Consider the following 15,144-nt stretch of genomic DNA (forward strand, 5'->3'; position numbering starts at 1 on the left):
GTGTGACAGGGTATCCCAATATTGGACCACCTCGGCCTTCATATCTTCAATATTTCTCAGTCCCTTTTGGTTTATTCTGTCCTTCATGACTCCCCACACATTCTCAATTGGGTTTAGGTTTGGGCTGTAACTGGGCCAGTCTAAAACTTGAACATTTTCGCCCGACAACCACTGTTTTGTGTAGCACGCAGTGTGTTTTGGGTCATTATCATGCTGGGAAATCCAATCATCTTCATACAATGTTTGTGCTGTCGGAAGAAGGTGACCATTTAGAATGTCAACGTATCTTTCTTTCGTCAAGTTTCCCGTGAAAACACACAATGGCGTCACTCCGCGAGCCGATATGCCACCCCACATGTGAAACTTCGGGCTATGTTTCGGTCGCTGGTAGATAGGTTTGACAGTATCTTTGGTCCAAATTTTCACACAATTAGGGAAAAGCCAAACAGAACTTTCATCCGAAAAGAAAACAGTATCCCAATCTTGATTTTTATGAGCCCGACACCAGTTTAAACGTTTTTCCTTTTGTGCATCTTTCATCAACGGCGAGGGAATTCCACGTTTTTTCACCCAATTAAGTCTCTGAAATTCCTGCCTTACTGTTTCATTGCATACCTGAGGACTTCCTCTGCTTATCATTTCATTTCTGATGTTCTCAACACTTTTCAATTTGCCCCTACTCACAATCTGCCCAAGTCTTCGGCGATCCACAACACTGAATTTCCTAGGCCCACCTGCCCCTGCTTTGTGCTCTATCCCGGTTCCTGTTTGAATATTCTTCAAAGTTCTGTATACTGTAGACAGAGGAATACCATGTCTACAAGCTAACACTTTAGCATCAGCCTCACCCCTTTCAAAATCATCTAGAATGAGCTTTCTTTTCTCTCTTGCTGTAAATTGTGCCATGTCAACACAGGAAGCCGTCTGCTCAGACAAGGGAGATAACTCTTGACGTAATGAGCTGCCTTCTAAGCCTTCAAGAGTTGTCTCCCTTATTTAGTATGCTTAGTGCATAGTGAAAGCCCTTTTTCCAATCTTAGCATCATTAGAAAAAAAACAAAGATTTTCTCAATAATTCCTGGGAACACTGTACCTCATCCTATCGGGCACCCATTCACTGCTAATTCATTCTACCACCTCATCCCTCGGATACCCTTTCACTGCTATTTGAATAGAAGCATAAATCGCACTTAGTCACTTGACTTAAACACAACGGATTTGAGTGGGACCGAATCAATAAAACCTTGTAAAAAATAACTGTACTCGCCAACTATCCTCTCACGCCCTCTGTTCTGTCTCATAAGATAACGTTTCTGTCATTGTGTAGCCTAACAATTCTGGCACAAAGTCTCGTGGCTGGATCCGATAAACCCGACAAACCAGAGGTTGATATAGTGAAGCCAAACAACAATTTCAGGATACAATGACACGCAATTAACCATGCTATCATGATTAATCCATTTTGTTACCCTGGTATAAAAGGTTAGTGGGGACCTCAGACTTCCCCAAGAAACTGCGACATTTTATTATATTACCTGCCCGTGTCAATCAAGGTTCTATTGGTCTCAGTTTTTGTCCCCCGTCCCTTTTCGTGACAGAGTAGGCGACAGCCTAAGAGTGTGTATGGTAATAATGTCAAACCGCGTTGGGTAGAAAGGACGTACGAAATTTCTTCAAGTTACCTCGACACATGCGTTAGTTCGACACTGCGATTTGTGACGGTTTTACGTCAAAATCGTATAAGATTTTTTGAGATGAAAAATGATGGTTAAATAAATTAAATTTTATACTCTAACAATTTTGGAATATGCTTATCAGAAGATCTAACGTGGCAGCTTTGATTTTCAACAATATGATCAAAATGGCGGTAGTCATGCGTGCTTATACAGTTTGAATAGATACCGTATCATCTAAATTGTTTGGGTTGACCGGTGTGCTGTGTGCAGGAAGGCGGTTGTGAGGCAGGATAAGGCCAGGTTACTGATACAGAATGCTTAACCAAGGGTGATAATTTACACATGGTAATAAGTGCACTTAACATCTGGACTACATATTTCCATAAATTGCCCATTCGTGTTTTAACATATGTGCATATGGTTTTCCTTACTTAAAATTGTGTTTTTGTATAATCTCGTGTTCCACGATCCATTGCATTTGTAATTCAAAAACTTGTTTTCGTTTCTCCAGGGGGTGGTTGGGTATCCTAGTGGTTAAAGCGTTCGCTCGCCACACAAAAGACCCGGGTTAGAAACCCCACATGGGTACAAGGCGTGAAGCCCATTTCTGACGTCCGCTGCTGTGATCTTGCTGGAATGTGGCTAAAAGCGGCGTAATATCCCATTCACGTACTCACTCGTGTTTTTTTTCAGATATTCTATTTTCTAACCAACAATAATTTGAATTTGTTTTCTGTTTTCTTTTTTTTTTATTTTGTGTTTGTGTGTGTGTGTGTGAGAGAGAGAGAGAGAGGGAGGGAGAGAGAGAGGGAGAGAGAGAGAGGGAGAGAGAGAGGGAGAGAGAGGGAGAGAGAGGGAGAGAGAGGGGGAGAGAGAGGGAGGGAGAGAGAGAGGAGAGAGAGAGGGAGAGAGAGGGAGAGAGAGAGAGAGGGGGAGAGAGAGAGGTGTGTTGTTGCATTGTAGTTACAAATCGACGTTCAGTATGTTTAAATTAAAATCAATACATGGACGTTTTCTTTTTTTTTTCTTCATTCTTGTAGTTTCTTTGTGCGTTTAATGAATATTACCTGATAATCACTAAGTGTGCGCAAAAGTTCATTATGACTCAGCTTCTCCATCTGAAAAAGCCACACATATGCCCCTGTTGTTCAGTTCATTTGTAGATAACGATTTTCTACACTCTGAGAACACTGACCTCTTCTTATCACTCTGTGACTCTAAATTGTAACATACTCCGATACAAATGGCACGTGACACACATGATTCAAATCTTTTTTACATAATGTGGAAAGTCACAAGTCATCAAAAATGAATTACCCTCATTGTAGAATGACGTGAAACACCCTACATCTGCTAACTTGGATCCATCGCCCAAACGCAACGCAGTATGTTTCCTAACAGCAAATTTCTGCCGTCGGTTCACGACTGTAAATCATCGTCAAAATGCAGCTCAAATATCTCTGCTCAGCCACCTGTGGCTTCCTATATTACAAAATCAATATAATTTATCCAGCTTCGTTATTTATGGTAGAAGTGACATTATATGTCAACAATTCCATACTGCCAAAATGACGATCAGCTAAATTTCATTAGCTGCCATACAAATTGCCTGAATCAATTTTCGGGAAAATTCTACTGTTTATGTCCAAACAAGCTATGTATATACCCACAATGAGCATTCTTTGAGGACATTTAATTTATTGGAAACCGATAAATGTACACTCGAAATAGGATGGATTTAAGACGATAGTACAATTACTTTAAACCAATCGATCAGTGGCGAGGAAATATTTATCCATACGTTCGCGTAGGGGACAAAGTGGGATTAGACAGACCATAGAAATACTGTGGTAATGTTACCTCAAACATTTAGAAATCAATTCTTGCCTCGACAATCCATACACAATCCAACCTAGTTTATTGTGCTTAATTTTACGCCGCTTTTGGCAATATCCCTGGAATATAACGGTGGGGACGCCAGGAATGGGCGTCACACATTGTACCCATGTGGGGAATCGAACCAGGGTCCTTAGCACGACGAGCAAACGCTTTAACAACTGGCTACCTCACCGCCCGAGAACTTGGTCGAAATTTTGTGGGATAAGCATCTCATTTGACAAACTTTTTTGGTTTGTTTATTGTAAAACGACGCAATCAGAAATATTCAAGATAAATATCCAGACAATCCAGTCATTGACACCATGAGCATTCGTCTGCTCATTTAGGATATAATGACGTGTCAACCAAGTCAACGAACCTGACTACTTATCAGTCACCTCTTGCGACAAGCATGAATTGCAGAAGATAATTTCTAACCTTGAGTGTGTGGGGGTGGCACTGACTTTGTAAAAAAAAATTAGGGAGTTCATTCACGTCGTACATGATTCTCCGTAAGAAAATTATCATGACCCCACATCTGCCATCTGGAACACGTTTACTTTTGTGTCAGCTGTCAGTGTTGAATCCAATATTTCCACGAGATTAAAGGCTGGTACTCATATCTTCAATCTATATTATCTAGTGTATCGATAGTATGGACCATGCCTTGTCACATTACATGAACGTTTGATGGAGGGTAACTTAGTGATAACTCTTCCACTGACATGGGGACCTCTTATCGAGCGATTTAGTATGATTGTTAGTGGCCTGTATCCGGTCATGTTGCGGGAGGTCCGTGAGAGAGAGAGAGAGAGAGAGAGAGAGAGAGAGAGAGAGAGAGAGAGAGAGAGAGAGAGAGAGAGAGAGAGAGGAGAGAGAGGGAGAGAGAGAGAGAGTATTTCCGAGTGTGACTGTGTGTGAGGAGTTATGTGTGTCTGTGAGAGTGTGTGAAAGAGCGTGCGTGACCACGTGTGTATATGTATGTGTTTGTGTGAGACTGTAATGGAGCGTGTGAGAGTTGATGTGTGTGAGTGTGTATATGCGTGTTTCAGTGAGTGAATGGGTGTGTGAGAAAGCGAATGAGCATGGTAGTATTTGGTGTGTGTGAGAGGAGATGATGTTTGAGAGAGAGAGAGAGAGAAAGAGAGACATCAAGACACCTGACATCAAGGGATCTGTATTCATAGTTTTATTCCTGCTGGTTAACACGGAATGCTAAGATCTCAGATGTGAACTATATCATTATATGATGTATCTCTCTCTCTCTCTCTCCTCTCTCTCCTCTCTCTCTCTCTCTCAACCCCCCCCCCCCCCCACACACACACAGAGAGAGAGAGAGAGAGAGAGAGAGAGAGAGAGAGAGAGAGAGAGAGAGAGAGAGAGAGAGAGTTTTGGAAGTTTTGGAATAGGGAAGTGAGAAAAGAACCTCAGCAAATCAGTATTAGTTCTGTACCTTCAGTGTCGACATCCGATAGGGAAGCAGCAAGCACTATCATTTAATGCAGTGGAGATCGAACTGACCACATTCAACGACGCTCTGTCCACTTAAGAAGGGGCGCGGTCGCCAGATGTAGTATTGAGTTAGTGGGGTTTTACGCCGCATTTACAATATCAAAGCCTTATTGTATAGGGAATCAGATGAGTGAGTGAGTCAAGATACTACGTCGATTCGAGAAAGGTTTTATTTCAGCAATTGCGACGAGAGCAAATTTACAACCTTAAGTTGAGTAACAAACCAAACTCACGAGAATGAGAATCGAACTGAAATACAATACACATGTACTCATTTTAGCGATCGCTTTAATAACTACACAACTATACTCTGAATGAGTGAGTGAGTTTAGTTTTACGTCGTTTTTAGCAATATTCCAGCAAGTCGGGCACGCCAGAAATGTGCTTCAACGATTGTACACATGTGGGGAATCGAACCCGTGTCTTCGGCATGACGACCGAACGTTTAAACCACTAGGTTACCCCACCGCCCTATACTACTATAAGGGAATAGCGGCACAACAAAACCGCATTACACACCAATAGTTTCATAAACTGTCCCCGTTATAAACTGATTACAAAAGACAACAATGGCGAGTTTACATTTTTAACGTACATATTTTCTTACATCGATGGGCTATGTTGGGTTTATATAAAATGTACTCTTAGAAGGTGGGAGAATCTGAACTTTAATTTTGAATAGGAGCTTAAAAACTTTCCAAAGACAGACATCATATGAACGCACCTTGGATCATTTCTCTTTATTACTACCCTTAAACACAACGCGTGGAATGCATGTGTGCAGCGCAGTAGCTCCAAACACCTGCATGGGGTGTCTTTCTTGATTTTGACGGTTTTCAAAAGGGTCGATAAATCACCGCAGGCCGTTAATTTTGACAATCATCTTGCATCACACATTTGGGCTGTTGTTGTTTTCTGAAATGAAAAATTTGACACCAATCAATTTTCAAGAACGATTACTGTGTGAAAAAACTATGGTCATACGGAAGTGCAAGTGGTGATGCACTCTCGAAACATTCATTATTATCATATCAACTCCGACATGTAACATTTGATTCAATCGTAAATTAAAAATGAGTATAGAATTCCCAGTGCGTCGGTCTTTTTACACGAACGGCCCTTCATCCCGAGCTTGATGATGCCTTGGTGCAGTATCGATACATGTATAAAGAAGCATGTCACATGCACATAATGACATGCAGCTCAGCTGGTTTACTCGGACAATAATGAACCCTTTATGTGCATTTAACAATACGTTGGCCACGCACCTGTCGCACATGGTTAAGGGTTAATTGGTGCATCCAGGAGTATATATATTTGTCTGTCTCTCACAGATGCAGTACCTGTTTCTTTGCAAGTACCAGTCGGTGTCCACTAGCAGCATCCACCATGGCTCGTCTGTTGCTCTTGACTGTCCTAGCCGTTCTTGCTACACTGGCAGCATGCGATGGTAAGTTCTGTTCGTGATGCCATCGGGGCGGTGGGGTAGCCGTGTGGTTAAAGCGTTGGCTCGTCACGCCGAAGACCCGTGTTCGCATCCTCAGATGGGTAGAATGTGTGAAGCCACTTCTGGCTTTCTCCACCGTGATGTTGCTGGATATTGCCAAAAGCGGCGTAAATCCATACTTATTCACCTACTCCATTCGCTAGTAAACCTATTCACTTCACAGTTCACATTCACGTGACCAATATGTCGTTTACAAATGCACTTCTGCCTGACCTTTGGGGAAGTTGTGAATCACGATTCGTGGTGTGATCTTCGCTCGATACTTAACTTATTGCACGGACTCTAGTTGGGGAGGTGGGGCAGTGGTAGAAGCGTTCGTTCGTCACGCCGAAGACCAGGTTTGATATCAGTGCAGGGGTACAATGTGTGAAGCCCATTTCTGGTGTCCCCCGTTGTGACATTGCTGGGATATTACTGAAAGTGCCATTAAACCAAAGTCACTCATTGTACCGGTAGTTAGGCGGGCTTTTTAAAATGTTTTTGATCGACAACTTGATATCTTCAGAAAATTCATAAACACAGCTTGCTTATGGTCGTGTTTAAATGATACAACTCACTCTGCTTTAGGTGAGAGACATTGTGAATGCTATGTATCTGCATGAGGTTTTAATGTGAAGTCTTTTTCCATTTGAGTCGGGGAAGCCTAGCGTTTAAAGGGTTCGCTCATCACGACGATCACCCATGTTCGATTCCCCACATAGGTACAATGTGTGAAGCCCATTTCTGGTGTCCCTACCGTGCTATTGCTAAAAGCGGCGTAAACCTGGACTAACTCAGTCACCTTTTCCAGTGGAAGAGGGAACTGCCACCAAGGCAACATTCCACAGTAAATTATGTTCTCAATTCCATAAGCTATACAAGTAATAAGTTTGCTTCTTTTAGATCGACCAACATCACTGAACTTTAATCGCCATATGTAGTGAATGGTCTGGTCCTTAGAACACGTCGAGTAGAATATTTTTCTTAATAGTCATTTGTTCTTAGCATACACACTTTATTTTACTTGAAAGCGACGCAAGGAGTTTTGAGGCAACAATTGAGGTTTTGGAGTGTTTGCTTACTCAGCACACACTCCGAAACGTCATGTTATTCACAATAAAGAAGTTGACACCCTTAAATCTTGCTTTTCTTATGCAATCCACTTTTGAAAATTAGCCACAACTGTATTTCCTAAAACATCTATCTGTTAAGTCACTAGTTTTGTCTGTCTGTCACATATACTAATCCCCATCAGCACACCAGCTGGAAACTAAACTTGCCATAATCTCATATGGGGAGTTACAATGAAAATATTAAAACTTCAAACCAAACTCAAGCCACGTTCTCTCCAACAATGTAAGACTCTGCGCTGACGTCGATGAGACAAACTTGTCAGTGGACGTACGGGTTCAATATTGCTTCATTTAATGTCATTTTAGAAGTTGACAATTACAACATAGAAGTAACATTTTTGGATAATAACTTCTTTTTTAGTTTTTGAGTCGACCACAACACCTTATATTTCTGAACATATTTGAGCATGTAGTAGTTGCGTTGATATCTGCGTTATATAAACATTATGTAATAGGAAATTAATACTACTAATAGTAACATTCAGTATGTGCTCATGGACGTTCGATACAGGTTCTTGAACTGTTGATAACCAGGGATGACAACGGTACAAGAATCTGTATTGAAACAACGCACTCACAACATAAAGAAGCTGATGTCCAGGTTTGTCTGTTTGTATATTGATATTTACTTCGCAGATGACTGCTACACCAAGCAGGACGGAATAGCAGTGTACAGTGGCACAAAATCTGAAACCGCCAGCGGAAAACCATGTCAGGCTTGGTCCAGCCAATCCCCGAACGAACACCCCTACGATCCCAGTGACTTCGACGTCACCAACGGCGCACCAAACCTCGGCTTCACCGGCGCTGGCAACTACTGCCGCGACCCTTCCGGAGGAGGCATGCCTTCATTGGGGTATTTATGGTGCTACACAGCCGACCAGCCAGGATGGGAAACATGCATGGTTCCGAAGTGTTCCTAGGTTTTCCAAGGTGTTCCTTGATGTTCCCAGGTTGTCCGAGACCGTCCTATGTGTTCCGTGGTGTTCATCTGTGTACAGAACTGAACCTAGGATATTAAAACAACATTTGAAATGTAAACTCTGTTCGTCTTGATAACATCGTACAGCATCGTTTCAATAATAAATATGCAATGAAAAAACTGTTATCGTTTTACATCTTTATACGGTACAGATCGTTTGACAGAAAGACCTGAACACATTTATTCCAGCATATGTTTTCAAGGCAGTTATTTTCCGTTAAGAAAGTTTCCTAGCATCATTAAGGCGCGCCGTACGAGCAGGATTCTAAAGAACAGGGTCCACTTGCCCAAAGCAATCTTAACGCCACCATGCACGTGAAGATAAGGGGTAGGACTGATCTTCAGTAAACTATGCTTGTCGCAAGAGACGACTACCGGCATCCGGAGGTCAGGCTCTGTGCCATCGTATCCAAGTTGCGGTGCTCACAGAATTATCTGATCCAGACTCGATTATTTAGAGACAAAGAGCTGTAATATTGCTGAGTGTGCCGTAAAACTAAACTCACTCACTCACTTAGCGCCAAAATGATCGTAAGTCCCATTCTGTAACACAGCCTTTTATGAAGTGTCCTCTAGTCCCTAAACATAAAGATAAGGACCTTCCTGGTTTTGTTGTCCTCTTCTTTCCAAGTTGAGATTGATAATTGTGCCGTTTGAGACTGACAATCAATGATCGAGGAGGAAAACAACGAGCCTATGATCAGGTGATCTGGATAAATACCTGACTGCATACATCCTGAATCACCTTTCTCACAATCAAGTCGTAAATCGTGTGCAAGTCCTGACAAAATGTCATGTCCTCTGAACTCATTGCGATCCTCAATTCAAATTAAGTTTCCCGTTTCCTTGTGCGAGGTTTGCGTCTCTTTCCCCACTGCCACAACTGGACGTCGGTGTTGTTACAGGTCTCCATGATAAGAATCATTTGGGTGATCCACACTTAGACAGAGGCCACTGGCCGACACAACTGGACCGTGTCCATTAGCAGATGGATCATAACGCCACTTTTGCTTCATCTGATCTTCGTCACACATTGCCATGGCAACAGGTCCTGTATCTTCCTGGAAACAAAATATATAGTTCTTGATTTCCCTGAGCTCTGTGTAGTCCCATAGTTGGTTCACTAGCTTCCCGCGGCACGGAAGTAAAGCAGTGGGTGATTTCAACTTCTCACTCGCAAAAGCGTCCCATCTCCAACAATGTAAGACTCAGGGCTGACGTTGGCAAGGTACCATTCAAAGGAATGACAGCGCAGATCCTGTCGAAGCTTAACCCTGTAAGAGATGTCGCCGATATCAGCCAAACTGCCGTCGAAGTTGCGGGCAAAGACGTTGTAGCTGTCCATCCAGACGTTGGCGATTCTGGCAATGTTTCGACTGAAGAAAGGCGGATTGGTGTCGTAGTATTTATGTGGATGATACATGTGGCCAACATTGGAGCAGGGGACTAACACCAGCCCTCCCCCGCACATCCAGGTTTTCAGATAGAGCTCTGTGTTCTCCGCACCCCACACCTCCAAGCCGGGGTCAAACTGTCCCAGCTTCCGAAACCATCTTTGACTGACAGCAAATACACATTCAATCATTGCAAGTGAATGAAAGTTGTCTGTTGGTCGTTTTCGTCTTAAAATTTCTCGCTGTGGAACCCTCATCCATGCAAATCGTAGTTCTGGGAAAGACACCCACTGCAATCGGATATCCTTTGTCAGGTTGATACCGAAGTCCAAGGGGTTAACACCGTAAATCAAAGGAGCAGTGATTATCGAATCATTTTAAGCAATCCTTGTCACCAGTGGTTCCAGCCATCCAGGAAAACATTCGCAATGTGCGTCCATGAACACTGCTACAGGAGCAGTAGACTGTTCAAAACCAATCATCCGTGCTCTTATCAAGCCCTGTCTGGACTCAGCTCGCAGTAGCTGCACCTTGCTGAATCGGGAGACATACTCCTCTAACGGTTCCTTCAGAACCTTGTCTGTAGATGCATCGTCCACTAAGATGATCTCCTTGATGAGATGAGGCGGGGTATTGTCCATGATGCTGTGGATAGTCCGTAACAGGACTGACCAGTGCTCGTTGTTGAAGATAATGACCACACTGGTTTCAGGGAGGTTGAGGTCTGTGTACAGCGAGTGGCATCCTTTAAGACGGATATCAGGCAGAGATCTCTGGACGGGAAGGAGACTGCTGGTATAAGTCGAGTACTCCCACTCCTCGAAACTCCTCTGGAACTTCTTGGCTTCTTCCTTGGTAAGTTTCGTCACATCCACCAACAACCCTGCACCACCGACTCCTGGGTCCACCAGGCCCATTTGGGCAAACACAAGTTCCACACTGGGATCGTCGGGATGGTGAAGACGTACCAAGGGATCTGACAATTCCCTAGACAATTCATTGCTATTCGTCAAAATTCATCATGAGGCACAAGGGAACAATATTTGCAAGTCTTAGAAATGTCTCTAACATATAAAACGGAACGAGAAAAATATTGCGCGTCTTGGTATTTCTCTGATTAAATATTGCACAAGCAGGGTCAAACACAGCAGTAAAAGGGGATTAATTGGTTTGCTATGTGTTTGTTGTGTGTTTCAACGATGTGACCTCAAGAAAGTATTCATGGTGAATTCTATTTATTTCAATCAACATTGTAAGTATTTCGGTTACACAATGAGATATCTTCATATTGTCACACACGCACGCACGCACGCACACACACACACACATACATACATATATACATACATACATAAACCCGACCGTTAAGATGATCGTATTGCACAAACTACCCGAGCATTACGCACAGGGTCCAGAGTCAGCGAGCGAGTGAACGAGTGAGTCAGTGAGTGGCGTTTCAGTATTTCCTCTATCACTACCATCTGATTTGGGTATTTGCTCCAAAAATTATACGTGAACAACCTCAAGGTTGAAAGCGCACACTACGTGCACTGAATCTAAACCACACACAATATTTCTTTATGACTATACACAACGTTTGTTAATCCAGTAGAACATAAAGATAAAAGCGACAAAACATTCCCACATCCATTGTTATGCCATGAGCTTCCGTTTGAAACACCACGAAACAGTGCCGATACCCAGCTTTAGCGAAAAGGTGAGCATATCCTGCCCCATTGGCAGTAACCCGTCATAAACACTCGCAAATGCATGTCAAGTTGAATGGCATTTACACTGTTCACTGAAATAATTGTCCAATTCAACTTAAACATACTTTGGGTTATTACTCGAATTCATAACGGAAGGTGGATATTGTTATGCTAACTATTTTGTAATATAATAATTGTTTGTTTTACTGAATAATAATATACACAGAATGCAAATGAAATGCTAATAATAATGTCAATCATTTTCTGGTTGCCAAAGAAGTTCATAAGAAATTATATTCAAATCACTCAAACATGTCATCTCCATTATTGCCAGTGCAATATCTTGATAGATGCCAACATTTGCATGCTGTTTGCACTGAATGGATTACATTTGGGCCAATTGTACTCGGACAAAGACTCTTTCGTGAGAATTGGCAGAGCATCTGTTGCAATTGAGAGAAAGATCAATGGTTGATTATATTTAAAATCGTAATCGCATCACCCACGTCTACATTTGTCTTGTGATAACGACGTGGGCAGCATCAACTGCGTTGCATCATTACAACAGCATCCAACATGGCTCGTCTCTTGCTAGTCGTCACCCTGGCTACCCTTGCCTCACTGGCAGCAGGCAATAGTAAGTTCTGTTCTTAATACTATTGACCTCAGGTGTGCAATTCCACTTGTAAATGACCTTTTCAGAATTTGTCAAATCATACATGTGGGTTTCAGGTGATGAGCAACTTCGTTTCACGAACTTGAGAAGTATTTTAAGTGAAGCAGTTTCTCATATTGTGAACTTTCATTCGAAATAATCTTTCCGAAATTCAATATTGAATTTGACTGTCACGACTCGAATACTTTCGAATTGTTCCATTTATATGATCATAAACTACTTTCATTTGTATCCTCCTGCAGTAAAAGCATTTATTGGAAAGTCTTTTTGTATTTCATTTAAGCCCCGAGGTTTTGCATTCTGGATATTTGTAAATTTAACATTACATACTGGTAGCAGAAATGAAAATGAAATTCCTGGACAAGTGAGTTCAAATGCAGCTACGAAAGAATACCTTAGGACCTGCAGCTCTCGAGATTTAGGTCAAACACTGGATCAGCATAATTTAAGAGCTCAGCCAGCTATTTAAAAGGATTGAAGATGTTTAGAATTAATAGTAATAGCAAAATGGAAACATCGGTAGTGCGCTGAAGGCAGATAATACTATCTTTATCAGACACATTTCAGAATTACTTTCTGTGTCAGACAAGGATGCTGGTTTGGTCCGTGACTTTTTATTGACGAATTAGTGTTATTTGTGAACAGATCTTTAGAAGATGGAATCACGAATGCGAAGAATATTTGTAGATAATCTTATTCATATGACTCATACATTGCTGAACGAATGAACAAGAAAATAATTTTCGAAAATGGAATCGTTCAACAAGTGTTCGCTGTTTTATATTGAAATTCGTTGTATCCAGTAAGAGTGTGTAAATGCTTACTATTTAGGACTGGAATATGTGGAAAATTTTCCTTCCTCCAAAACATTGTCTAAGGAATGTGTCTCAGTATTATCTTAAGTTATCTTGAAGTTTTGCATGGTATATTGTGTAAGGTATATTACATATCCAATAACATCACTTTGAGTTAGGTTATATCTTCGCAGTGTGATCTACATAGCAGTGTGTATATAGGAATCTGTTTGCATCCATGTTTAAATCTAAATCGTCGAAAACAACAAAGTTGCTTCGCAGAATAAAGATGCCTACCTTGGGTGAGCCAGGATCCTGAGATTGTACTTTGCCAGGAATGTTCCATGGCGTTTCAGCAAAGTTGCAAAAGTCTCAAACCTCAATCCGGACTTCAAAGAATACTTTTCAATTCTTCCTTTAATCAGACACGAATGTCAAAATATTATGAACTGTGTTTACGTACCATATTCACTGATATTGACTTTCACTTCACAGCTGAATGTTATACCAAGCAAGGGATAACAGCAGTGTACGGTGGTACTACAGGGGTAACCGACGAGGGAGTTGCATGTCAGCCCTGGTCCAGCAAGACCCCAAACAATCACGCCTTTCTCCCTGAGCACTTCGACATCACCAACGGTGCCCCATCATCAGCCTATCCTGGGAACTACTGCCGTGACCCATCTGGACCAAACTCACCCCCACTTGGATATCTCTGGTGCTACACTGCTAATGGAGTGGGATGGGGGACATGTGATATTCATAAGTGTTCATAAGTGTACCTAAATGAAGCTTGAACTTTAAAACAAGTTCGAATCATGAATCTTGTTTCAAAAATAAATATAAAATGACAAAAGTAAAACTTACGTCTGTCTTGCATGTTCTTGTGGGATATATCATATTCGATTTTTATTTATTTATTTTATGTTTTTTATTTATGTTATGTTTTACAGATTAAGATAGAAATGCAGCAGAGAGGGTTCCATTCTCTTCCCACAGAGGTTACTTGTCATATCTTCCAACGTAACCTTTGCTCTAATACGACCCTTTCATGGTGCGAGTGTTCAAGACTCGTGATTGGAGGCAATCAGATTTAGTAGTGCAATCGGCGACCTTGTTTCAAAAGTGATCGTTCGCAAGATCTCGGTAATTTCCGGAAGCATCGTGAAAACAGTCAAGTCATATTTGTTTCTCCACATTGCTTCCATTTGTCAAGTTGAATCTAGGTCCATGTAACACGTGTTCTGATTGGACAGAAAATGGGAACTAAATCTGCTACTATCTTTTGCCGCTAGGGGATATTATGAGAACAGTATTAGAACAGAGGTTCGTAGAAAGATATGACAAGTAACCTCTGTGGGAAGAGAATGAGAGGGTTCCTGTGATCCTGGAAAAATCAGGGTGGTGAAGCTCATCATCATCTCAGGGCCCTTACCCCCTCGACACGCAGGCTAGACAGCGAATGGGACTTCTCCCAGGAAACGCAGTCTAGTCGAACCCACAAAGAACTTTTCGGAGAATAAGAAGGCTCCCCAACACTACAGCCTTCTGCATTAATTGTATTGTCAGGGGGGGCTGTGCTCTCGGTGGAGAACTAGGGCACTCTCCTGATCTGCACCAAGAAAACGGGAGGTACCATATCAAGGGTACCGAGAACAATGGAGAGCCTGATGACAGTGTACTTGGTATGCAAGCTAGACATTTCAAAGGCGAGGTCCGCATATTTAGCATGCTTTTCCGCCTTGCCAATCACATTGCTGTCAAAAGTGCCTGAAAATTCAATGATATGAATAAATTCATTGGCTTTATCAAAAAGGGCAAGATGGGGTCATTTTGTAAATATACCACTCTCTCCGACTTAAAATATACTATAATACACTTTTAAATAATACAAGATTGTCCAC

General features: G+C 41.8%; 1 protein-coding gene and 1 pseudogene across 1 annotated transcript; one reads left to right on the forward strand and one right to left on the reverse strand.

Moving 5' to 3' along the window:
- The first annotated feature begins 6,394 nt into the window (after positions 1–6,394).
- Positions 6,395–8,726, forward strand: LOC137268452 (plasminogen-like). Its single transcript, XM_067803018.1, has 2 exons — positions 6,395–6,516; positions 8,322–8,726. The coding sequence occupies exons 1-2, from the start codon at positions 6,456–6,458 to the stop codon at positions 8,606–8,608; spliced, it is 348 nt and encodes a 115-aa protein (XP_067659119.1). The 5' UTR covers positions 6,395–6,455; the 3' UTR covers positions 8,609–8,726.
- A 770-nt stretch (positions 8,727–9,496) lies between these two features.
- LOC137268705 (polypeptide N-acetylgalactosaminyltransferase 5-like) lies at positions 9,497–14,120 on the reverse strand (annotated as a pseudogene).
- Positions 14,121–15,144: the final 1,024 nt, after the last annotated feature.

This window comes from Haliotis asinina, chromosome 16, assembly GCF_037392515.1.
Source record: "Haliotis asinina isolate JCU_RB_2024 chromosome 16, JCU_Hal_asi_v2, whole genome shotgun sequence".
In the NCBI taxonomy this organism is placed as follows: Eukaryota; Metazoa; Mollusca; class Gastropoda; order Lepetellida; family Haliotidae; genus Haliotis; species Haliotis asinina.

Bases quoted from the DNA above. Each gene is read 5' to 3' on its own strand.
- LOC137268452 (XM_067803018.1), top strand. From the start codon at position 6,456: ATGGCTCGTCTGTTGCTCTTGACTGTCCTAGCCGTTCTTGCTACACTG. The intron at 6,517-8,321 runs GTAAGTTCTGTT...TTTACTTCGCAG, and splicing joins TACACTGGCAGCATGCGATG to ATGACTGCTACACCAAGCAG.